This window comes from Humulus lupulus, chromosome 6 (assembly GCF_963169125.1).
Source record: "Humulus lupulus chromosome 6, drHumLupu1.1, whole genome shotgun sequence".
NCBI classification, from domain to species: domain Eukaryota; kingdom Viridiplantae; phylum Streptophyta; class Magnoliopsida; order Rosales; family Cannabaceae; genus Humulus; species Humulus lupulus.
This window is the reverse complement of record NC_084798.1, coordinates 67,580,593-67,606,619: the sequence shown is the minus strand read 5'-3', so window position 1 is coordinate 67,606,619 and position 26,027 is coordinate 67,580,593. Positions and strand designations below refer to the sequence as shown.

Sequence of the window (26,027 nt, the reverse complement as noted above, 5' to 3'; positions counted from 1 at the left end):
ATCCCACTCACAGTGACTATTTCTTTCGCTCTCTCTGGTTCGAAACCATCGTTCACCGACCTCTCTCTCTCTCATTCTCTTTCAGATGTGGGTGCTAAGGATCAATGATGAAGGGTCCCAAGAAAGGGCTTTGGGTCGATGATGAAAAGACGCAATAAGGGGCGAAGAAGATGCTCCCCAAAGTGCTTTGAACCTTTCTTCTCCCTAGCGCGAACCAGAGGCCTTTCCTCCATGGGCGATGGGCAACCGAGTCTGTCCATTATGTGAAGTAAGGTAACTTTAACCCATTTTTTTAATTTATGATATATGAAGTATGATTTATATGTAAACTAAGGTAACTGAGCCTGTCAATTTTGATGTTTTTTTTTGGTGTTGATTTATGGATTTGAAAGTTTAACGGGGCCATTCACAAGGGTATGCCCCACAAGTTCTACCATGGCCGAACTGGGCATGTCTGGAACATCACCAAGCGCGCTATTGGCGTGGAGGTTAACTAGCTGGTTGGGAACCGCATCATTAAGAAGAGGATTCATGTTCATGTGGAGCATGTCCAGCCCTCTAGATGCACTGAGGAGTTCAGAAACAGAAAGTTAAGGAACGATAAGCTCAAGGCCGAGGCCAAGTTGAAGGGTGAGGCCATCAGCACCAAGAGGCAGCCAGAGGGTCCCAAGCCAGGTTTCATGGTCGAAGGAGCTCAGTTGGAAACTGTCACCCCCATTCCTTATGATGTTGTCAACGATCTCAAGGGTGGTTATTAGATCTTTTTATGTACTATTTTTTCTTCTCAGTGTTCTGTTCTGTTCTGTTCTTGTCTGGTTTTGATTTTGTTTTCAAGAATACCAATGGAAACGTTTCCTTAATTAGTTCAAGTACTCGAAGCCGTTGTTAGTTTTCATATTTTGAATATTATTCTAAGTACAATTTTGTTTTAAAAAATTTCTATGCTATTTTTGTTCTGTACAGAAATATTCCAAGAGTCCAAGATTTTCGGTTTATGAAAGACAAAACGCAAGAGGCATTCTCATGACACCAGGTCTTCAAGGCAGCTCACCTCACTAGTCATGGCATCAATTCGGAAGGACACCTCAAAGCTTCACAAAAGCCAGATGGCAACAAGCAGTAGCACAACACCTCAGTATCTCACGGCATCATGTCTTCATTTATTAAGATTTTTTTTGAATAAATTTCTGAAGTCAACTCTATATTCGCTCAGGTATATACATGTAATACTGTTTCTGAGATATACTTTTATAAGTTACATCTGTCTATAGAGTTGAGCGAATATAGATATACTGTAATACTGAGCTTAAACCTCCTCCCTGAGCTTCATTGTCTATAGATATACTGTAATACTGGACTCTTGATCAGAATTAGACAAAAAGACAACTATTAGTGATCTTAATGAAAGGCATGGTAAGTTATTTTTTTTTTTAAGGAATCCTTTTCTTATTTTTAATCACATCTAGATAATTTTTATCTCAGTTTCTGTGTAAGAAAAACACTGAGAGACTGATGAGATTTGATTGAAACTGTCAAGTAGATGAAAATTAATTTTCTACTTATTAACTATCATCTAGCTCAAAGATGTTGGCTTTGCATAACATCAGAATGATTTGTTGCCACCGTAGTTGATTTTAAGACTAGTTTGGCTGTTTCCCAACTATTTTATGAGTTTCATTTGACTAAGATTTTTACTTTGGAATTCAGATTACATATTTGTAGTATGTGCTAATGATTTTTGTTTTTGTGTGTTTCTGAGTGAAGCAAGAAAATTGATTGATGAAAGTTCTAAGTTAGATGTTATATTTTAGAGTTCTATAATTATGGGTTTTCTAAACATGGAGAAGTTGATAAAGCTATTAGGTTGTTTGATTGGATGCCATCAAGAAATCCCATTTCTTAAATTACTTGATTGGTGGGTATTTTAGCTAGGATGCCATCAAGAAATCCACCACCTATTTGGTAAAGGATCTAAATTGTATTTTGGATTAGTTTTCTCTGTGATAATACAAACTTTTTAAATTTACTTGAAATTAGTAGTAGTAGTAGTAGTAGTAGTAGTAAACTACTATAATTTTTCTTGCTAGCTAGTTACATCATAGAAAAGAAAATCCCAAATCATGTAAAACATATTAAAATTTGGGTCTAGTTTGATTTTCTGTTTCTTTATACATTTCAAGGCCACGAGATTATTTTATTGCAAGAAGTTCTATAAAATCAAAAAATTAAATACATTTCTTTCTAGTTTTGTGTTCCCTTCCCCACCTGCAACTTTCTCATTTTGACAAATTGGTTTTTTCTACTTTGTTTGGTGAGTTGTATCTCTGTTTGAAGTGAGGGGCTACTTTTTTTGGTGAGTTGTATCTCTGTTTGAAGTTCTATAATCAACCCTAATTTGCTTCCTCTATGTTTAATGTACAGATTTTGAAGCATGATTGGCCAGCAAGATGGCAAAGCTTTATTCCTGATCTTGTTTCAGCTGCTAAAACTAGTGAAACAATTTGTGAGAATTGCATGGCTATATTGAAGGTTTCTCTCTCTCTCTTAAACTATTGAGAATTAGTTGGCACTAATTACTTGAATATGTTTTCTTCAGCTTCTAAGTGAAGAGGTGTTTGATTTCTCAAGAGGAGAGATGACTCAAAGTAAGATAAAGGAGCTTAAACAATCATTGAACAGGTAGATAATTTATGTTTTTTTTATTTTTATTTCATTTTGGGATGCATTTCATGTTTTATATTGTAATGTTTCATGAGTGCTCTTTTTTTTTCCTTCTATAGACTTATCATTTGCTTATAATTATATATATATATATATATTAAGGACAGTTCTTTTAGATATCCTTTGATGAGAAGTCATTATGCACTTTTTAAGTTATTTTTATTCACTATTATACACATATTTTGATACAATGTCTTCCGGGTGAACTGCCACCACAAAGTCAAGTGATCTGATCATTTATCTTGGACTACTGATAGTCACGTACTGCTAGTTCATAGTCATCATATATTTGGCTTTTATTTTCTAATTGGCATGTCACATGTTACCGTAATGATATGTTTATGCATTTTTCCAATCTCTCACACATAATGTGATTGGTTGTTGCAGTGAATTTCAACTCATTCATGAGCTATGCTTATATGTACTATCAGCCTCTCAAAGAACTGAGCTTATACGTGCAACACTCTCCACATTGCACGCATTTCTCTCATGGATTCCCCTGGGATATATATTTGAGTCTCCATTGGTATGTGCTTTTCTTGATAGATGGTTGTTGTATTTCCTTTGAATTTAATACTTAATAACTTCCTTAAAAGAGTAAGTACATTTGAGCAAAATTCTGATTGTGTTTGTTTATGTAACAGCTTGAAACGCTGCTGAATTTTTTCCCCATGCCATCGTATCGGAATCTCACTCTTGAGTGTTTGACAGAGGTGTGTTTGTATGCTGATTTAGTTAAGAGTTGCTTCAAAACTGTGCCTGGTTCTCATAGTTCACTGCACTGGTGTTTAGGTTGCAGCACTTAATTTTGGAGATTTCTACAATGCCCAGTACGTTAAGATGTACACCATATTCATGAAACTGTTACAGGTAGGTCCGAAATGAAATGCTTATTGTAGTACTATCTTTGGTTGGCTTACTCATCACATCATTGTCCAGTTTTTTCTTTTATGTAATTGTATGTCTTGTTCCTGTGTTGCTATTAATATTTTTTTTTCTTCCTTTTGGTCAGACCATGATTCCTCTTAATACAAACATTCCTGAGGCTTATGCAATTGGTTCCAGCGAAGTGCAGGCAAAGTTGTTTTTGGCGCTTCAAAATTTAATGAAGACCATTTTTTATGTGTTCGCTCAATAATTGTTTATCTCTGGCAATGTCTTTTTTTTTTTAACTTACCTATTCTACAGGCTTTTATTCAGAATTTGGCTTTGTTTTTCACTTCATTTTATAAGGCAAGTTTTTTTCTTTTTTCCCTTTATACTTTCTTGATCTTAGTATTTACCACGTTTTGTTATATTTATATCTCAATGGCCATCCTCTTATGGCTGTAAGTTATGGTTCATTTAGGTGTAGAACAGGCTTAATGTGTTAATAAGGCACTGCTTAAGGGATTTAATAAGATAATATGGAATCACATTGTTTCCTTGTCAAATATCAAAGATTTGAAGTTGCTGTTTAAATACATTGCAACATTCACTGCTTAAGGGATTTAATAAGATAATATACAATCATATTGTTTCCTTGCCAAATCTCAAAGATTTGAAGTTGTTGTTTAAATACATTGCAACATTTACATCGTTCTATCCTTGTGCAGTCTCACATTCGTGTGCTGGAAACTCCTGGAGAGAACATAGCTGCTTTGCTCATGGGTGTTGAATATCTTACCAAAATTTCATATGTGGATGACACAGAAGTTTTCAAGGTACCAATATTTTAGTAGTCTAGACTCAAACATACAAGTGAAATTTGTTAAAATTGGAATGAGTTTTAATCATTTTATGACCGGAACAGGTTTGCTTAGACTTTTGGAATTCATTTGTATTGGAACTATTTGAGGCACACCACAATTTGGATAATCCTGCTGTAACGACAAACATGATGGGGCTGCAGGTATTGTGAATATGTTAACTTTCAGATGATATTATATAGTTTTTGGTGTGATTATTTTATTTTCATATGGTTGCACTTGCACATATCATCTTTTTCCTCTTGCAGTTTACTGTTTACTTTTGTATATCGGATACAAAATTAGTTGATTTGTTTCTTATTTCTATGTTTTCCATTATATATATATGTAATTTTCATTTCAATTTGTGTTTTCCATAAATATTGTCTTTTAAACCTTCAGAGCAGTTGGGTTTCTTTTCTTTTCCTTTTTGTAGTCTAAATGGTTGGAGATAGTAATATATAATTTCTTTAGTTTTGTGACATCAAATATTTTGTGACTTGTAATCTCTGTTCTTGAATTATGTCAAACATTTTCTTATTAAGGAAATTGCCTTTCCATCTCCTCTTTGTTTGTGTGATTCTTTTTTATTTATATGTTATTTGTTTTTTCGAAATTTGTAATGGGACAGATACTTATTTTAGCCTGTGATTTTATACTGAATAAGCAGATGCCTTTGCTACCTGGTATGGTTGATGGCCTTGGATCACAACTGATGCAGCGGCAGCAATTATATGCTGAGCCAATGTCAAAGTTAAGAATGCTTATGATTTCTCGTATGGCCAAGCCAGAAGAGGTTCTCATAGTGGAAGATGAAAATGGCAATATTGTTCGTGAAACCATGAAGGGCAATGATGTTCTCATGCAATATAAGGTCAGTAATCTATGCTTTGCAAGTAAAATTCATTATAAGTGGGCTAGAAAAAGTCCTTGGTATTTGAATTTATATTTAAAAAAAAAATTCTTGGTTTTTAATTTTTTTGTATTTATTTTTCTGCTACATTTGTATTTTTTAAATTGTTTTTTGGTATCTCATTTTTAATTATCATGGAAACTTTCCTTAACCAAATTGCTATGGTCTATTATTGTTGCAGATCATGAGGGAGACTTTGATATTTAGAGAGCTTCGGATGGCAACAAACAAGTTCAGCAGCAAGTACTTGGTTGGATGATGAATTGAAGGATGGAGCAAGTTTCATGCATGATTTACTTTTGTGTATCTTGTAATGTTTCTGTTTTTCATTTTTAAAGTAAAAAATGTTCAAGATTATAAAACTTTATTATGTTATGCTTTCAAATTTAAGTTAGAACTAAGATCTTATGAAGTAGACATATTCATGGTTTGAATTAGTTATTGTTTAATGTAATACTTGTGGTTTATCAATCTATTGAGAATTACATTTTATGATTAATTTTGATTTTTTTTTTATCAAAATACAATAATGAAAATCTTTTAATTAAAAAAAAAACCTTATAAGTATACTTATCAAAATAAAATTTAAAATATATTATCCACACTAAAGTAACAAAATTTTATTACTAGACTTTTAATATGTTATGATTTAGAAATATATTATAAGCATAACAAATTGTTATGATTTATATAATATAACAAACTACAAATGCTATCAAAATAATTAAATGTAACAGTGGAAAAGTGTTATGCATAAAGTATAAGATTAAACTCCAAATTTATAATCAAATACTCTAACTAAATGTTATTATTTGAATATTATAGCAACTAAAAATGTGTTATTGAATAGTTTAAGATAACATCGAACATAACATTCAAATACTGTTATAGAAAAGACAGGACTTTTAATAACAGGGGCTATGTTAGCACAAAAACGTTATCAATACTCCCGGTTAGCAGTTTTTAAGTGTTATGAATACTGTTTTTTCTTGTAGTGTAGTCAAGTCCAAGCATAACTGTAACCACCTAGATGATCTTGCTTACTGCTTTGCTATACTTCGGAAGTAAAACATGAGAGTTAGCGCACATAAATGTTCCTTTGATGTATCTTTGGGAGAGTTTCTCGGATTCATAGTAAATGCTAAGGGCATTGAGGCAAATCCAGATAAGATTAATGCATTAATCGATATGCCCTGACCTTGGAAACATAAATATATCCAAAGTTTAACTAGATGAATGGCAGCCTCAAGTAGGTTCATCTCAAAATCTATAGACATATGCCTTCCATTCTTTAATCTTTTGAGAGGGGGAAAGAAATTTTAATGGTCGGATAAGTGTGAGCTCACTTTTTAAGCTCTTAAGAAGCACCTCGTCGAACCACCAATCTTATCCAAACCAATCACAGGGGAATTATGGTATTTATATCTCGCCACAATCGAGCATGCCATCAGTGCAGTACTTGTTCGAGAGGATAAGAAAGTACAAAAACTTGTTTACTATGTTAGTAAAAGGTTGTTGGGGGCAAAGTCGAGATATCCATTAATGGAAAAGTTGGCCTTGTGCTCAATACATGCATCTTGAAAGCTCTATCCTTAGTTCCAAGCACATCCTGTACATATATTGATTGATCAACAGTTATGGCAAGTATTGTCGAAACCTGAGGCATCCGGGAGAATGTTAAAATAGGTTGTCGAACGTGGGCAATTCAAGATCACATATCATCCGAGAACGAAGATCAAAGGGCAAGCCTTAGCAGATTTCATAGTTGAATGTATAGGAATCGCCAATGAGGAAGTCGTAACCCCAGCCCGCGATCTGTGGAGACTTTACGTCGATGGGTCTTCAAATGAGAACGGGTGTAAGTCCCAAACTCCAGGGACCGTTACGGTGTGCCTTGTAAACAGTGCAAAACTCGCTAATCGAGTCATTTGGCAAAATCGTGTAACTAAATATGATTAGTGGTTTAGGGATTAAACATTTTGGTTAAGATGTAACGTTTCACTAGAACGTTTAATATATATATTGCGATCCCGAAAATATAATTTCAGAGTTTATTACAGAAAATATTTACAACAGGCCGTTATAAGCGGCAAAACAGGGTTCAACCCTAGTTCCACTTTAAACCTCGGCCGTGGCGGACGAGCAGCTGCATATGTACACGTCATCACCTAAGCTCTCCAACTCAAGGATGGTCCAGCTTCCTCTTGCCCTTACCTGCACCACGTAGCACCCGTGAGCCAAAGCCCAGCAAGAAAACACAATGAAGCATGATATAATATTAACAATGATCATAATAACCATTCAGGACTATCAGTCCAAGCAAGTAGGTGACAATAGCCAAAAGTCACAATAATGAGCATCGCTCCTTCTAGCCATGTGACGATAGGGTCACCAGGGATTAACTGATAAATGATCCTTTCATAAGTTCGATTAGGACAGGTGCATGGTGAATGGTCACCAACATAACCTTCCTCCCAACTCTAGAGTCGTGCTATGGACAACGTCCCTAGGCCATGTGACAAACAGTCACCGGGGTCATATACCTTGGCCATAAACATCTGGTCATAGACCAGGAAAGCGCTTATAAGTTCTTCGACCATAGGGTCGGTCTAGCATTTATGCCATAGAGCCATTCAATGCGTGATTCTCGACTTAAGCTTGTTTAGGACAAGTGCAAGATGATTATTCACCAACATAACCTTCCTCACGACTCTAGAGTCGAAACTATGGACAACGTCCCTTAGCCATGTGGCAAACGGTCACCGGGGTCATATACCTTGGCTATAGTCATCTGGTCGTAGACTAGGAAAGTGCTTATAAGTTCTTCGACCTTAGGGTCGGTCTGGCATTAATGCCATAGAGCCATTCAATGCATGATTCTCGACTTTAGAGTCGGTCCCTGACTAGTCAGTGTCATTCACTAGTAAGAGATGCCACCAATCACATATCACATATTCCATATCCATAAACGAGGTATTTAGCATGCTTACTAAACAGGTATTAGTACTATCGGGGCCATGCATCAACATAGAGACTCAAGCTCTGAACGATATCATACTCAGTATATAAAGCATGTCCCAATCACATGTTTCTCATGCATCATATGCAATATATCCAGCAATCCAACATGCTCCAATAACAGCCATGCACGTCACGTTTAATAGTCAATAAACATGCATCAAGAATAGCCATGCATGTCACATATACACAGGGTGCATTTTTCTTACCTTTGGTCCAAGCACAGGCTACCAACAAATGAGCCACAAGCACGATCCCGATTCCAAGCCTCTAGTGATAACCTAGTCACAACCACAAATGGTGATCCAATGAGTTCAAGTTCTAAAATCAACCCTTGAACTAAAACTTAGCCTCCAAGACATCAATCCTCACTAATCCGGGTAGTAGGAATGATCCCGAGGCCAAAGGTTTAAGTTCCCATGACTAAAAACCCATTTTGGTCACTTTTCCTCTTTCGAGCCGCGGCCCCAACCCTTAGAGCCGCAGCCCCACTCAAGTCAGGCCCAAAAATCCTCTCTGACATCAATTAGAGCCTCAGCGCTACCCCATAGAGCCGCAGCTCAAATAGCCCATCAGCACCAAATCAGCAACTTCTTCAAGCTTGAGCCGCAGCGCCCAAGAATAGAGCCGCGGCTCAACCTCGAACCCAGCCCAAAAATCCTCCATTTCTTCATCTAAAATCCTTTCATAAACATATCCAAACATCTCCAAACTCAAAAATCAAAGTTCCCAAACATCCCCATGATCCAAAACCCATAAAACCCAAGTCTCAAATCACCCAAAAACACATCAAAACACAAAATCCAATTCAAGCTTAAAAACTTTAAAAACTTAGAACTTAAAACTTGAATTACCTCCAATTGAGTTGTTTCCAACTAAATCCTCCGGCTAATAAGCTTCTAATCTTTCCTAGGATAGCTATGCCTCGATCCTCGCTTGAATCCAAGTCCTAGAACTCAAGCTATCTTCGAAAGAACGATCGGGAGACAAAAAGGGAACTTTTAGGGAGAGAGAACGTATAGAACGTTCTTTTTATTCTTTTAAAAGGTTACTTCAAGCTTAAGTAGCCTCAACCCTTATCCTAATGCTCGGGGTCCCGAAAACACCCCCGGGGACAAAATAGTCAAAACCTCCAGAATTTCCCCCTGATCTTACTAACTCCCAATTTATCATCAAATATTAATTCCCATTACCCAATAACTAAGTAAATGCTCTAAATACCCCTTGACTTACCCCAAGTCAAGCTTAAATCCCGTTGTGACTTTCCCACTAGCTCACCTCCTAGGATCGTCTTGTGCTGGGTAACCCTGGCATAACCAAATAATAATAAAGCACCACGCCCATTTCATATATATGCCAAAAAATGCCCGAAATGGCCAAAATATTAAAATCACCCAATTAATCACAAATGGGTTCTAATGCATATTTAATACTCCTAAACATGCATATTATCATTAAATAATACAATAAAGCAATTATGGCCCTCCCGGTCTCCTAATCAAGGTCCTAAACCTTATTAGGGAATTTGGGGCATTACAACTATCCCCTCCTTACAGAAATTTCGTCCTCGAAATTTATCTGAACTGCCCGGAATATCAATTCCGCACAATTGACACAAATTCCTTAGGTCATTTCCTTGACCTCACTATTTCAATAGCCTTACCTTAACCCAAGGTACATTCTGTTTAATAGAACTTCATTACTTATGTCACAACCTGAACTGGCTATTCCTTACCGGAATACTTAACCTAACCTTCAGATCCTCATAACTCAACTCATAGGTTCCTTCGGTCCATGCCCATTGCATGAAAGCACATAATTCACTGTATACAACTGCCAGTGCTAAAAGAAGAGGTTGACCCAAAATCTACCTAGCCAACCTATTCAGAATCCAACTGCTGAGACATACTAGGGCTTAACTTATCTCAATTCCTCATCTTTTTTTTTTCAGGGTGATACCTTAGAGAAGTTACATTCTCCTACTTGGAATTCCACATTCCTACTTTCCAGTTCAATCATGCTTTTCCATCTAATCTGAGAAATGAGCAACCAAAATTCAAGCTCCAGCAATCTCATAACTTCCCTGAACCACCTCAGGATTCAGATATATATACATTTCCTCAGTCATTTAGAAGATATTCCTCCAATAATAATTGGATAACCATCTCTCTCTGATTTACCACCAATCTGAGAGCGATACTCTGTACTGAGTTCCATTTATATATTCATCGCCTTCTAACCCTTCCAAAACTTGGAAGTCACAGTAAAGTCTTCATCTGATAAGATAGACCTTGAGTTCACGAAGGCTCTCTTTCCTTCTCACAAGGAGACTCAAATATAGATCAGCTGTACTATTCACCTGTCCTTACTGATAGAATAAATTCACTTGGACTACCGGTCCTCAATGACTTAATACCCATTTCTTACCGATCCATCAACCTGGGGATTCCACCGCGAAACCCATCGCGATGCTCACTTATTCCCTCTATGAAATACCCAAAGGCTGTAATGGCCTTGTTGTTTCCTGATATTCTGTCTCAATCTGTTAACAGGTTAAGAGCTTTAAACATGCCTTAATATATGTCTCTTCATCTCAGGCCATCACTATAAAATTTCCGTATTATATTACCCTTTCATGATGCCTGAATGAAACAAACAAAAGAATAGCATGAGATTCATCCAGAATCTCTCAGTTAACCTCAATATCCATCATATCCCGAGTCCGATCTCTATATCACCATAAATTCCTGTCTGTCACTATACAACCTTTAGCTAATCCAACTAAAGCTTCCCATTCAACCTTGCCCGTCTGTGGCTCACTCAACCATATTTCCTTTTATCTTTCTTGAGATAATAATCTCAAACAATAAACTGGCCACTTGGCCCGCCAGAAACTCTACCAAGTCCTGGTCAGATTCTTTAATCAACATGTTGCATAGGCACTCACTTTTCTCTATCACTAGGATGTCATAACAACCCACTAACTGATCCTGGTCCATAAAGACCCAACACTTTGTCCCCGAGGCACCTGAACTATCTTCACTATCCATGGACACTCCTGTCCCCAAGGCACTCTTCACTCTTGGAAATTCTCCGCAGAGAAAACACCGCTATTCCATCGTCGAAGACGATCATAAACCCCATTCAAGTCTACCCTTGAATGCACTATTCATCTGGTTCACAAACACTTAGCATCAAACCATTTCTCAAGATATATATTCAGCACTTACAGTGCTCTAATCTGATACTAGCTCAATCCTTTACATATTCTCTCACTCTGATCTCTAACTGGTCTTAACCAGATCCAAGATCTTAATTCTTATAACCCCACTGAGCCACTTGAAACAATGTTTATATCTAATTCCATCTCTGGTACTAAACCAATCATCATTCTAATCTTCTTTTAATAGAAAGAAGGTCTGGCAGACCACCTGGAACCCATTTAAAACTCACAGACTAGTCCAGTCTGTCGTGATCTCAGTGGTACGATCCAGGTGATATCCATCACACTAGCTAAGAGTTCCATGCATCCCCCTGCACAAACTCTAGCTCTCACACCCAGTATCATAAACATGTCAATCTGTGCACAGTGCCAATTGTCACAAGACTTCCCGCTCACAAGCTCAAGAGTTACTATACTTTCCTTGCCATTCAAGGTTGCTCCACAATTACTTAACCAACCCATATCCTGGATGAAACCCAAACCTGTCATAACCAGCTTTATTAGAATCCCTGATGAGTCCTTTCCATAACTCAACTCATCTCTTAAGTTACCAATACCATATTACATTTCCCATCACAACATAGCCATGTGATCTACATATACCATCCATATACCCTTCTCTATATTCATACCAACAAAAGAATAACATGGCACCAAAGCCAAACAACATAATTCACAACTCAGAACTAGAAGACTGACTTGTCACCCCGAGGAATTAGTCTCTGTCTCTGTCTCTGACTGCTCTGAAACAAACACTTGAGTTGGAATCAAGCTGTCTATCCCCTTTAGCTCAAGCTCCCGTAGCCTTGGACAATCCTTCTTAAAATGCCCAACCATTCTACATATGAAACATGCCTTCGCTTGGCATTCTCCCAGATGATGCCTCTTGCACCGAGTGCACTTTGGGTAAGGCTTCCAGCTTTTCTTCTTGCTTGCTCCAATAAGTGGAGGTACCACTATCTGGGCTCCGTGCTCTCCAGCACATCGCTGCCCAATCTGATGTCCTGTGCTCTCAACAACAAGAGCCTTCCCTACCACCTGAGCATAGGTAGAGACTTCATGCACTGGGGCAATTCTAATGCCCTGAGCTATTCCAGGATTCAACCCCTGGATAAATCTTTCCTTTCGAGCCACATCTATGGGTATCATGTCTAAGGCAAACTTGGCCAACTCATCAAATTTAGTAACATACTCGGTCACTGACGCATTACCCTGAGCAAGACTCATAAATTCATTCACCTTGGCAGTCTTAGCTGCATCACAATAATACCTCTCATTGAACAGCTGCCTGAATTATTTCAAGTCCATCACAACTGTATCTCGTGTCTGGGATACTACCTCCCACCATGTCCAGCATCATCCCGCAGTACACATGTAGCACAGATCACCATATCGTGACCTACTAGTCCCATACTATCAAGAATGGAGCTGACCATGCCCATCCATTGCTCAGCTTTGAATGGATCTAGGCCTCCTTCAAAGATTGGAGGATAAAACTTCAGGAATCTTCCACAGAGAAATTCCCATCTATTCTCAACCCTAGGCTGAGCTGAAACTGATGCCACCCCTGGCATAGGAAAGGAAGAGGTACCACCCAACATACTCCGCTGTTGCTTCAAATACCTGATCTCTTCTTCCTGCCTCTGCAATCTTAATTGCAAGTCTGTAAGTGTCTGCTGAACATTCAAAGATGCAGACGAAGAACTGATACCCTGGCTGTAACTCCCACCCCCTGTATAACTATCACCAAGCCTCATAATCTGCCTTGAATATAAACCTGCTAATTGAATCTGCAGTCAATAACTTAACCCATTAGTCACGATAACCATATCAAGGGCTTTCCCCCACGAGATAAATCTTACCACACCACAACCATAATCCACTTGCAGTGCTACAAACATGCCCATGGCATTCATACATACTCATATTCTCTTCTCTTCCGATACTCAAACCATGCCTCAAAACCCAGCATGCAAATAACACAATTATATATTCATGGAGCAGGCAATCATATGATCATAGTCATATATATATTCACGGAGCATATAATCATATAGTCAAGAGCCAGGCTCTATCAGAATTTCATGCTCCCTAATACAATATACAGGTAAAGCATTCACATTTTATACAAACAGCTATGCACATAGCTACAGAATTAGTTACCATTCCCTGAGTGAAGCTATCTTCAGTGATGAGTGTACATGCCCAGCTTGTCTTCAGGAACCATAAACCTTGGCACGCTCTGATACCAAAGTTGTAATGTCCCAAACTCCAGGGACCGTTGTGGTGTGCCTTGTAAACAGTGCAAAACTCGCTAATCGAGTCATTTGGCCAAAACGTGTAACTAAATATGATTAGTGGTTTAGGGATTAAACATTTTGGTTAAGATGTAACGTTTCACTAGAACGTTTAATATATATATTGGGATCCCGAAAATATAATTTCAGAGTTTATTATAGAAAATATTAACAACAGGCCGTTCTAAGCGGCAAAACAGGGTTCAATCCTAGTTCCACTTTAAACCTCGGCCGTGGCAGACGAGCAGCTGCATATGTACACGTCATTACCTAAGCTCTCCAACTCAAGGATGGTCCAGCTTCCTCTTGCCCTTACCTGCACCACGTAGCACCCGTGAGCCAAAGCCCAGCAAGAAAACACAATGAAGCATGATATAATATTAACAACGATCATAATAATCATTCAGGACTATCAGTCCAAGCAAGTAGGTGACAATAGCCAAAAGTCACAATAATGAGCATCGCTCCTTCTAGCCATGTGACGATAGGGTCACCAGGGCTTAACTGATAAATGATCCTTTCATAAGTTTGATTAGGACAGGTGCATGGTGAATGGTCACCAACATAACCTTCCTCCCGACTCTAGAGTCGTGCTATGGACAACATCCCTGGGCCATGTGACAAACAGTCACCGGGGTCATATACCTTGGCCATAAACATCTGGTCATAGACCAGGCAAGCGCTTATAAGTTCTTCGACCTTAGGGTCGGTCTAGCATTTATGCCATAGAGCCATTCAATGCGTGATTCTCGACATAAGCTTGTTTAGGACAAGTGCAAGGTGATTAGTCACCAACATAACCTTCCTCACGACTCTAGAGTCGAAACTATGGACACCGTCCCTTAGCCATGTGACAAACGGTCACCGGGGTCATATACCTTGGCTATAGTCATCTGGTCATAGACCAGGCAAGCGCTTATAAGTTCTTCGACCTTAGGGTCGGTCTGGCATTAATTCCATAGAGCCATTCGATGCATGATTCTCGACTTTAGAGTCGGTCCCTGCTACTCAGTGTCTTTCACTAGTAAGACATGCCACCAATCACATATCACATATTCCATATCCATAAACGAGGTATTTAGCATGGTTACTAAACAGGTATTAGTACTATCAGGGCCATGCATCAACATAGAGACTCAAGCTCTGAACGATATCATACTCAGTATATAAAGCATGTCCCAATCACATGTTTCTCATGCATCATATGCAATATTTCCAGCAATCCAACATGCACCAATAACAGCCATGCACGTCACGTTTAATAGTCAATCAACATGCATCAAGAATATCCATGCATGTCACATATACACAGGGTGCAGTTTTCTTACCTTTGGTCCAAGCACAGGCTACCCACAAATGAGCCACAAGCACGATCCCGATTCCAAGCCTCTAGTGATAACCTAGTCACAACCACAAATGGTGATCCAATGAGTTCAAGTTCTAAAATCAACCCTTGAACTAAAACTTAGCCTCCAAGACATCAATCCTCACTAATCCGGGTAGTAGGAATGATCCCGAGGCCAAAGGTTTAAGTTCCCATGATTAAAAACCCATTTTGGTCACTTTTCCTCTTTTGAGCCGCGGCCCCAACCCTTAGAGCCGCAGCCCCACTTAAGTCAGGCCCAAAAATCCTCTCTGACATCAATTAGAGCCTCAGCGCTACCCCATAGAGCTGCAGCTGAAATAGCCCATCAGCACCAAATCAGCAACTTCTTCAAGGTTAAGCCGCAGCACCCAAGAACAGAGCCGCGGCTCAACCTCGAACCCAGCCCAAAAATCCTCCATTTCTTCATCTAAAATCCTTTCATAAACATATCCAAACATCTCCAAACTCAAAAATCAAAGTTCCCAAACATCCCCATGATCCAAAACCCATAAAACCCAAGTCTCAAATCACCCAAAAACACATCAAAACACAAAATCCAATTCAAGCTTAAAAACTTTAAAAACTTAGAACTTAAAACTTGAATTACCTCCAATTGAGTTGTTTCCAACTAAATCCTTCGGCTAATAAGCTTCTAATCTTTCCTAGGATCGCTATGCCTCTATCCTCGCTTGAATCCGAGTCCTAGAACTCAAGCTATCTTTGAAAGAACGATCGGGAGACAAAAAGGGAACTTTTAGGGAGAGAGAACGTATAGAACGTTCTTTTTATTCTTTTAAAAGGTTACTTCAAGCTTAAGTAGCCTCAACCCTTATCCTAATGCTCGGGGTCCCGAAAACACCCCCGGGGACAAAATAGTCAAAACCTCCAGAATTTCCCCCTGATCTTACTAACTCCCAATTTATCATCAAATATTAATTCCCATTACCCAATAACCAAGTAAATGCTCTAAATACCCCTTGACTTACCCCAAGTCAAGCTTAAATCCCGTTGTGACTTTCCCACTAGCTCACCTCCTAGGATCGTCTTGTGCTGGGTAACCCTGGCATAACCAAATAATAATAAAGCACCACGCCCATTTCACATATATGCCAAAAATGCCCGAAATGGCCAAAATATGAAAATCACCCAATTAATCACAAATGGGTTCACATGCATATTTAATACACCTAAACATGCATATTATCATTAAATAATACAATAAAGCAATTATGGCCCTCCCGGCCTCCTAATCAAGGTCCTAAACCTTATTAGGGAATTTGGGGCATTACAACGGGTCAGGGGCAGGAATCATTTTGATCACTCCGATGAAAAATCATTTGCATTCCACCTTACAGTTTGGCTTTGAGGTATCAAATAACGAGGCTGAACACGAAGCACTATTTGCAGGATTTTAGATAGCTTCAGAGCTCAAAGTGAAGGACATTCACTGCTAAAGTGATTCCCAATTGATCATTAACCAGGTCTTAGGAGAATATCAGGCTCCGGGCATAAAAATGGCAGCTTACTTGGAAAAAGTCAAGGCAGCATTCGAACAATTTGAGTTCTATGCCATTGAACGAGTTCCACGGGAGCAAAACTCGAATGTGGATGCTATAGCTAGGCTTGCCACAACCAAAGAAGTTGATGTACTCAATATGGTGTTGGTCCAGTTCTTACCTGTAACGTCCCAAAATTTCATAATAAGGCTTAGGGCCTTCATTAGGGGGTCGGGATGCCAATATATGAAATTATGTGTTTAATTGCTATATTAATTGTTATTATATGAATTACGTGATAATATGACTAGATGCGCATATTTAGGGGTATTAAATATGCATGTTGGCCCGCTTCTTATTAGAAGGGTGACTTTGGTAAATTGGCCCATTGCAGGCATAATTGTGTATTTATGTGCATATATGTGATATATGTGAGAGACCACATTATTATGTGGGTTATTTTGGGTTACTCGATACGAGGCGATCCTAGGGAGCAAGTTAGTGAGAAAGTCACAACGGGACTCGATACCCGACTCGGGGTGAGTCAAGGGGTATTTTTGGTAATAAACATTTATTTGAGTTATTGGGTTATGGAAATAAATAATTGGAGACATATTTGAAGTTAAAGAGTTTAGGAGAGGATATTGGGGAAATTTACCATTTTGCCCTGGGGGACGTTTTTTGGAACCCTGAGCCTTGGGATTAACTTAAGTAACTTAAGTTAGATAAGACAAATTTAGAAACTTATAGAGCTGCCTAAATCGACTCTCTCTCTCTATATATACTCTCTTCTTTTTGTCTCAAGGAATTTTAAGTTTGAACCTTTTAACTAAGGGGAATTTTTGGCTAAGACCACTTGAATTGAAGCTAAAATCTTAAGGATTAATTCAATAGCAGTTTGTGGAATCCATCTTCAGTAGAGGTAAGCTTTAAACTATAAATTCTATCAACTAAATTATATGTTTCTTGGCTGGTTTTTAAGTGTTTATGAGCTTGTGAGTTTCAAAGATTGAAGGTGTAACTTTGATGAGTTTTAAGCTAGATTTTTGGAGGGTTTTGTTGCTGGGAACATATTAATACTGTTGTTATGGTTAAATTATGTTATTGAAATTATTTTGGCTTAGATTGGATGGGTTTTGGCTGCTGGAAATGGAGGATTTTCTGGGTTCGTGGGGCCAAGTCATGACTTTGTTCTTGGTAAGTCGCGACTCAGCCAGAGCCATGCACCAGGGGAGGTCTCTGTCTAGGGGGTGCGTCCAACTTGAGAGACCAAGTTACGGCCTATGCCTCTGGATAGAGAGGAGATATAGAGGTTGGTCAGGGGGAGTGCACCGCGACCCATAGGGGGCATGTCACGGCCCGCCTAGGCAGTTTTGCCTTGGGAGTTTTTTTTTCAAAATAGAATTTTTCCTTAGGGCTCGGGATTGTTTCCACTACCCGGTTTGGTGGAACCCGAGGCCCCGAAGGCTAGGACTTGGTCCAAAAACCTTTGATAGCTCGATATTAATAGAATCCTATTTTATGGTTGTGACTTAGGGTATCGCTAAGGGTTCATAACTGGGATTGTGCTCAAGGGTCGTTCTCGTTTACTCTTACTCGGACCTAAGGTAAGAAAACTGCACCTAGAACGTGTTGTGTATGATTAGGGCTTGTCCCGTCCATTGTATTTGAATATGGTTAGGGCTTGGACCCCTGAATCGATTATGTTAGGCTGTTGTTCTAAAGGCTTGTTGATAAATGCTTAAGTTCTTATATTCGTTACATGAATACTATGATTAGGGCATGCGGCCCCTTATGTGATTATGTTTGGTATCGTGGGTATGGTTATTCAATGGAATTGTATGATTAGCATGAATATGTACTTAATTTTTGGGATGTGCCTATTCACATCTATTTTTTATAAGTAAAATGTGTAATCCTAGATCAGGGCTTGATTTATAAGTCAATGAAGGCAATAGCGCGCTGTGCGCTGGTTGAGAGGCATCGGCCTAAACCTGTAACGTACTATGACATTGATCGAATCTCAGGTCAAAGGTGAACCACAGCGGTTTGGCTAGCTCTATGGCTAGTGCGACAGAACTAAGGGCAAGGCCCCAGGTGACTCTATGGTTACATAGCTAGGGCATAGGCCTGAGAGTTGGCTTAAAAGCCAACTGAATAGGGCGACGGCCCCAGGTCGATCCAATGATCATGCGATTGAATTTATAAGATATTGGTTATGAATGGATATTACTGATTTTGTTGAATGGTTATTTTAAATTTATATTTTCTATTGTTGCACGTTCTGTTTTCATGTTGAGCCTTGGCTCAGAGGTGCTTTATGGTGCAGGTAAGGGAAAGGGAAAGCTTGATCAGCCATGAGTTAGAGAGCTTCGGTGGCGGCGTGTACATATGCGGCTGCTCGACCATCACGGCCGTGGTTATCTCAGAGGAACTAGGGTTATAGCCCTATTTTGCCGCTTAGGTCGGCTGATGTAACTTTTGTTATGTATTTACCCTTTTAAACAGTTGTGTTGTAATATTTGGGATCCCATGTTGTATAACACTTTTGAAATAAAAGTCGATGGTTCTTTGACAAAAAATTTTAACCCTAACCCTTGTCATTAACCTTAGTTACACGATTTAAGCCAAATGACCTGATTAGCAAGTCTGACACAATTTTAAGTACACAGTGTAACGGTCCTTGATTAGGAGGGTGTTACACTACCAGTCGCAAGCATAACCAAGCCATAAGAAGAAGATGTCAACATGATTGATTTGCAAACTACCTGGATGACCCCCATAATTGACTACCTCGAAACTGGGAGCCTCCGAGTAGACCAGAACGAGGCTAGGAAACTTATGTACATCATACCAAGATACACCATCTTGGAAGGGATGTTATACAAAAGAGGGTATTCTAAACCACTACTAAGGTGTGTAACTCCACCCAAAGCTATAAAATTTTTGGAAGAAATCCATGAAGGATTTTGCAGAGACCGCACTAGGGGGGATAGTGTATCAAAAAAGGTGATTACACAAGGATACTTGTGGCCTACAGTTAAAGCAGAATCATTCGAATACGTCAAGCATTGTGACAAGTGTCAATTGTTCACTTCAATCCTACGAGCTCCACCTACCGAGCTCACCATGATGAGCTCCCCGCCGCCATTCGTAGTATGGGGAATCAACCTCATAGGATCCTTACTAATAGGAAAAGGGGGAGTGAAATATGTCGTAGTCGTTGATTACTTCACAAAGTGCACCAAGGTCAAACCTCTAGCTACTATCACCTCGAATAAATTTTTGGATTTCGTGGTAAAAAATATAATTTGTAGATACGGGGCACCAAGGAAAATAATATCAGACAACGCGACCCAGTTCGACAGTGAATTGTTCACACAGTTCTCTGAAAAGAATGGGATAATCAAAAGTTTTTCCTCTGTGGCCCATCCACAAGAAAATGGCCAGGTCAAAGCAGTGAATAAAACTCTGAAGAGTTCTATTAAGAAAATCCTCGAAGAAGCTAAAGGAAGATGGCCAGAAGAACTACCACAATTCCTATGGGCCTACAGAACAATAGCTCAAACTTCAACAAGACATACCCCCTTCATCCTAGCTTATGGTTGCGAAGCTATGTTACCTATTGATGTCGAAATCCCAACAATAAGATGCGAGGCATATGACCAGACCTCAAACCAATCCCAACTCGAAGAAACTCTTGATCTAATTGAAGAAAGACGAGATGAAGCCCAAATAAAGAACGTTGCATACCAGCAAAGCGCTACGAGATACTTCAACAAGAGGTTTCGAGACAGAAAATTTGGATTGGGAGATTTTATGCTCGGACACGTGTTTTTAGCCACACAAGACCCCTCGGCAGGCGTGCTCAGGCTTAATTAAGAAGGACCATACCAAATTGAGTCCATGATTCGACCTGGTGTTTATAAACTAGCGAGATTAAATGGAAAATTGGTTCCATGAGCTTGGAATGGCGAACATCTACCACCTTATTATCAATAATGTAGGAATGACGTTTTTCATTTATAAACAAGCTTGTACTTAATTTTTTCCTTTTGACAATAAAGCATTGATTTTTATTCAAATTTTGTGTATTTTTATTGTTGTACATTTTGCAAGCTCTAAAAATTCATTAACCTAAGATTGCAATTATAGGATATTAAGGGGGCATAAATGGTACACAATAAAACCATAGCTTTAAAGTATAACGTTAATAAAAATGATCTAATATTAGTCAAAGTGTATGGATTATTAACCAGGCACTAATTAAACAAGTGTATGGATTACTAACCAGGTGCAAATTAGATAAGTGTATGGATTATTAACCAAACACAAACTAAACGAGTCTGGAATGAACCAGTAAATTCTAATAGACATAACTAAAAGTTGGACTTCTAGATAGCCCAATCCTTCTTGGCCTTGAATTCCTCGAGCATGCGCTTTTTCTCATCCTCAAGGATCTCAAAAGCAACACTCTTTTCCACCTTCAGGCAACCAATCTCAGCCTTAGAAGTGTCGAAATCAGCCATCTTAGTATTGAGCCCGACCTTCAAGTTGTTGACGTCAACCTCGGAAGAAGCGAGCTTGGTCTAGGAAGCTTTGAGGGCATCCTTGGCTTTGACTTAGGCCTCTTGGAGCGATGCTTCAGCGTGGGCTTGGGCCGCTGTCGCTTCTTTGAGTAGACTCTCAGCTTTATCTTAGGCACCCATGGCCCCCTTTAGTCATCCTCGACACGGATTCGAGCCTGGTGGGCGTCGTGGACTAAGGCCTCGGCAACAGTTATTTTCGAGGAGAGAAGGGAGCTTTGGCTAATGACACCAAGAAGGGTCTGAAACACAAGATTGTAATAGTTGGGAAAAAAATATAACAAGTAACCAAGAAAGTAAAAGTCAAATAATGCAGACTTACAGAAACCCTGAGCTCCATAATATAATAAAAAGGAGTGTGGTGTTATCTCCCCTCAGAAATCGCCACACATTGGCATCGAGGTTGCTGCACGATTGGTCAGTCTGGGATAGCAGGTCCGAGCATAGGTCAGCTCTGAGGGTCCCAGTCACGTTTTCCAGGGGATACTCAGGCATATGTGGTGTGGCCACGAACTGTCAAAACACGGTCAGAGTCGGAGCACTCACAGGCTTCGGGGCCGGAGGGTCTACAACCATTTTATCTTTGTACCCAGTAGGGACTAGGCGGGGAGGAGGAGGAGTCTTATTTCCCTGAGGAGATGGCATGGTAGTTGGAGGCTCATTTACAATTGCCTTCGAGGTCATGGGAGTGATGTCCTCGGCCACCTTCGTAGCATCAGGAGTTTAAGGCTTGGGCTCATTAGAAGCAGCTTCTGAGGTCGCCAAAAGAGGGTCCTTGGAAACCCTCATGGCCATCGAAGGAATGGCACCCTTCTTTGAGGTGTTGTGTCCCCGCTTACTACCTCGGTCCTTAGGAGGCATCCCCAAGATGTTGTCCAAGTCGGAATCCATCTTTCCTAAAAAGGAAAAAGAAGATCAATTATGTTGAGAAAAGAAAAATTATACAAGTTGTAATATTGAAGATGACTAAGTATTAGGAAACTAACTGGAGGACTCATTTGAGCTCGAGCTCGGGGACCAGGAATTCCCCTATCTTCTAACGAGGCTAATGGAGTCCCCTCCCTAAAAGTAGGGTACATCCTCGAAAGGTCCCTATAATCATTTGTCCCATATTGAATGGCTATTCCATCCCAACCCTCAATTAAATTGTACACCGCTTGGTATTTCCCCAACTAGCTATCAAATCTATGAACCTCAAGCTCTACCCCTCACCAGACCATAAAATTGTTCTAGGGATTGTTAAACAAAACTATGGTATTGGGTTTTTGTCTAACTAAGGTGGGAGACCATTTGGACAGGTCGAGCATGACTTTACCTCCTTTAGTCGAGCTCATTGAGGCCTCTTCTTGTGCTTCATTACCCTAGTACGAAGGTTCGACGGGCTGAGGTATAGAGCTACGCAAGCTCGAACCCTCATGGGAGCTTGGTCGTTGGCATAGGGACTTCCTCCCACCTCGCATACTTGCAGATTCCTGAGTCATCTCTAGACTCATCTTCACCAATTAGACTGCAAAGTCAGAGCTTGTCCTCGTGAATAAGGTAATTGAGGGATCATCGACTGTTAGGGAACTTGAGGATTGCTTCCCTATGGTCCTTCATGGCCTCGCTAGGCTATGGGCGATGATAGTTAGCTACAAGAAGAGATTGGATGAGTATTTTGAGCTTAAAATAAAAGAAGAAACCAAAGAACCATGACAAGGTACTTATTAATCTGCTGGAATGAGTAAAAATGGGAGGGAGCGAGACCGTCCATTCGGAAGAAGATGGTCTTCAAGTTAGGAGAATGGATGGGGATATCCTCGAACAACCTCCTCTCCTTGGGGTAGTTGAACAGATAGTAAAACCCATCTCTACCATGAGCTTAGGAGGGGTTGCTCTTGAGGTAGGAGAGATATAGAATCTCCAGGGCCGTAGCTCCATCCCAATTCAACTCGTGGTATAAAGATCTAAGGGCAACAAAGACCCTATATGAGTTAGTCTGGAGCTGGAACGGGGCGAAGCCAACGTAGTCCGTGAAGCTCTGGAAGTAATCCTTTAGGGGCAGTAAGACCCTAGCTCACCTGTGCTTGCGACTCCAAGCTGTGAGCTTAACTTTCCTTTTGGGATCATCTTCGCCAGGGGAGAAGCAACTCCTTTCATCGAAGCTGGCGAGCCGACACACCAGCATGTTGGATAGCTTTATCCCGTGGTAGGATAGTAACTATGAAATCTGCTCGATCAAAGTGACCAAACTTTGGTAATGTTCAGCCTCGAAGAAGGAGTTTTCTAAGGCCAGGATGGAAAGAGATTTGGGAGTTGTGGATGATTGATTTGATGAACCCTCCAGGAGGCTGAATGATATTGTGCCAGGGGAGTAGGCTACATTGACTTTAAGTTTAGGATCTAGTGGAACTGGCCGAATTTCGGGGTCCGGATCGGGATACACCGCAACTCGAGCTTTTTTCTCTACTTTGCTTCGACCTCGTCGATCTAACGTCGAAAATGGTCTTGAATATCCCCCCGTTTGAGCTATTCCATATGCTAGCAAATTAGTCGTTGGTTTTGCATGAATGGCGATCTAGGTCGAGCAGATGATGGGTGGTAAGGGATGGCAAGCTCGGGCTCCCACTGATTCTTTGAAGATTGTGAAATCTAACAAGAAAGATAAAGGTGAAGGACCATTATAAAAAAGAAAAAGGTAAAAGATTAAGATCTTGATAAGTCTAGTTTGCAAGCTCGAGATAACAAGATTGCCTTAATCAAGCCTGAAGGCTCAAAATGGCAAGATTAACTCAAATTCCAACACCAAACTATTATAAATTTTGGGGCATCAAGGGTGTATCCACACAAGTGTGGGGCGGTTATAGTCAATTTAACAGTTTCCCAAATTTCTAGGAAATAGTGGGGAGTTGCCAAAATAGGAGATATTATCGGGATATGTGCGTTAAAACCCTGAATCATAACTCTATTTGTAATGCCTGAATTCTCCGATGTGATTTAATGGCGGGATTAGTATGCCGGGAGGGCCATACTTGTTTAATTATGCCATTAAATGATGATATGCATGTATATGTGGATTATATTATATTATGATGTTAAATGCATGCATGTGAGTCCACATTCTAATTACAGGGGTGTGATGGTAATTTGGCCCGCCGAGGGTATAAATGTATATTTGTAAGAATGTCGGTGATATATTGTTGAGACCACATTATAATGTGGGTTTGTTTGAGCTATTCAGCATGAGACGATCTTGGAATATTGATTAGCGGTCTAGTCACAACAGGTTTAAGTTTGGGGCTCGGGTTGAGTCTCAAGGTGATTTTAAGGATTAGAGCGTTACCGGGAATTAAAGGGTAACCGGATATGAATTATTGGTGTTTGAGATTATCCAGAACAGCGGGAATTGGAGAGCGTTAATTATGATTAACGAGATAGGTGGAAAATACCAATTTTTCCCTTGGGAGCCTTTAGAAACTTTAAATTGACCTAGTGGTATAATGGTCATTTCACCCCTAGGATAGATATAACCATTTTGGCTGAGAAGGAGGTAGAAAAATAGAGTAAGTTTCTAAGCCTTCCCGTATCTTCTTTCTCCTTCACTTTCTTTGAGATTTTTGAGCCATTCTTGAGGATTCAATCTTGGGAAGCAAGCCTTGGGAGTTTGGGAGTGTGTTCCATCCTTGAAGAGCATCATAAGTTGAGCTTTGGTAAGTTTGTAACCATGGAATTCCCTGGTTTGCCCTGTTTTAGTTCTGTTTTGCAGTTGTGATTTCTAGTTTGAGATCATAGTTTTGTTGGGATTTTTGGCTAGGGTTCCTATGGTTGGGATGTTTGGGGTATGTTGAGATGGTTTTTGGTTCATTTGGCATCAAAAGTGGGATTCGGAAGCTTTGTAATTAGGTTGGAATCGAAGGAGATGAAGAAGGTTGTTTCAGGGGGTTCCTGGTATGGAGGTAGCGCTACAGCGCTACTCAGGGGGCATTTGGGCGTGTTGGAGGTTCTGAGTACAGCGCTGGGGCGCTAGGGGTCAGTGCTGCAGCGCTACCCTGTTCCTTCAAAGTCCCATTTTGTGTGTTTTTAAGGGTTTTTTACTTAGGGTTTCAATCCTTAAGAACCGGGATTAAATCTACTCACTCTGTGGGCATGTTTCGAGGTCCCGAGAGTGGTGCATAGTTTGAGACCCTATCCATGTGGATTCTCCGAGAGCTTCTATTCCGAGTCCGAGCAATGGACGTTGAGATCGAAGGAAGCTAAAGAAATTTCAAGGAAAAATAAAGATTAAAGTTAGTGTGTTCTTGATACCATATTAGGAAAGATGAAGAAAAGAGAAAAATGATTTTCTGTTATTGCAAAACTGAGTTGTTACAATGTTAGCGTAGTGATTATATAGGTTGTAAATAAATGGAGAAGTGAGTTAGTTTAAGCTAACCAACATTAGTTACAAAGGGTTTAGTTTTAACTAAACCAATATCTTTAAGAATGTTGGCAACCTCCTTTGGAGGGCTTGATCAAGTTAAATTGTGATATTGCATACAGGAAAAAGGTGATTATGTTGAGCATTGTGGCAAGAGACCATTGAAGCACTTGTTTGAATGGTCTTGCCTTCTTCTATATTGGTGGGCAAAGATCAAGCCATATTGCTTGGCTTGGAAACTGCAGCCTTGGAAGGGTACCATTTCGTTGTTGTGGAGGGTGATT

The 26,027-nt window shown here is 39.7% G+C and overlaps 1 protein-coding gene across 2 annotated transcripts; it reads left to right on the top strand.

The window, feature by feature from the left end:
• The first annotated feature begins 1,275 nt into the window (after positions 1-1,275).
• On the top strand, positions 1,276-3,874 carry LOC133784062 (protein EXPORTIN 1B-like). Of its 2 annotated transcripts, none has more exons than XM_062223588.1 (7): positions 1,276-1,413; positions 2,422-2,529; positions 2,597-2,679; positions 3,109-3,247; positions 3,366-3,434; positions 3,514-3,591; positions 3,734-3,874. In XM_062223588.1, exons 1-7 carry the CDS (start codon positions 1,402-1,404, stop codon positions 3,857-3,859), a joined length of 615 nt encoding a protein of 204 aa, XP_062079572.1. In that variant the 5' UTR covers positions 1,276-1,401; the 3' UTR covers positions 3,860-3,874. The 2 variants fall into 2 exon arrangements, with proteins under 2 accessions (XP_062079572.1, XP_062079573.1); XM_062223589.1 differs by having other exon boundaries at positions 1,277-1,413; positions 2,422-2,503.
• Positions 3,875-26,027: the final 22,153 nt, after the last annotated feature.

Excerpts from the sequence above, each read along its gene's own strand:
- LOC133784062 (XM_062223588.1), top strand. Across the intron at positions 3,248-3,365 it reads ATATATTTGAGTCTCCATTG|CTTGAAACGCTGCTGAATTT; the intron begins GTATGTGCTTTT and ends TTTATGTAACAG. Across the intron at positions 3,592-3,733 it reads TATTCATGAAACTGTTACAG|ACCATGATTCCTCTTAATAC; the intron begins GTAGGTCCGAAA and ends CCTTTTGGTCAG.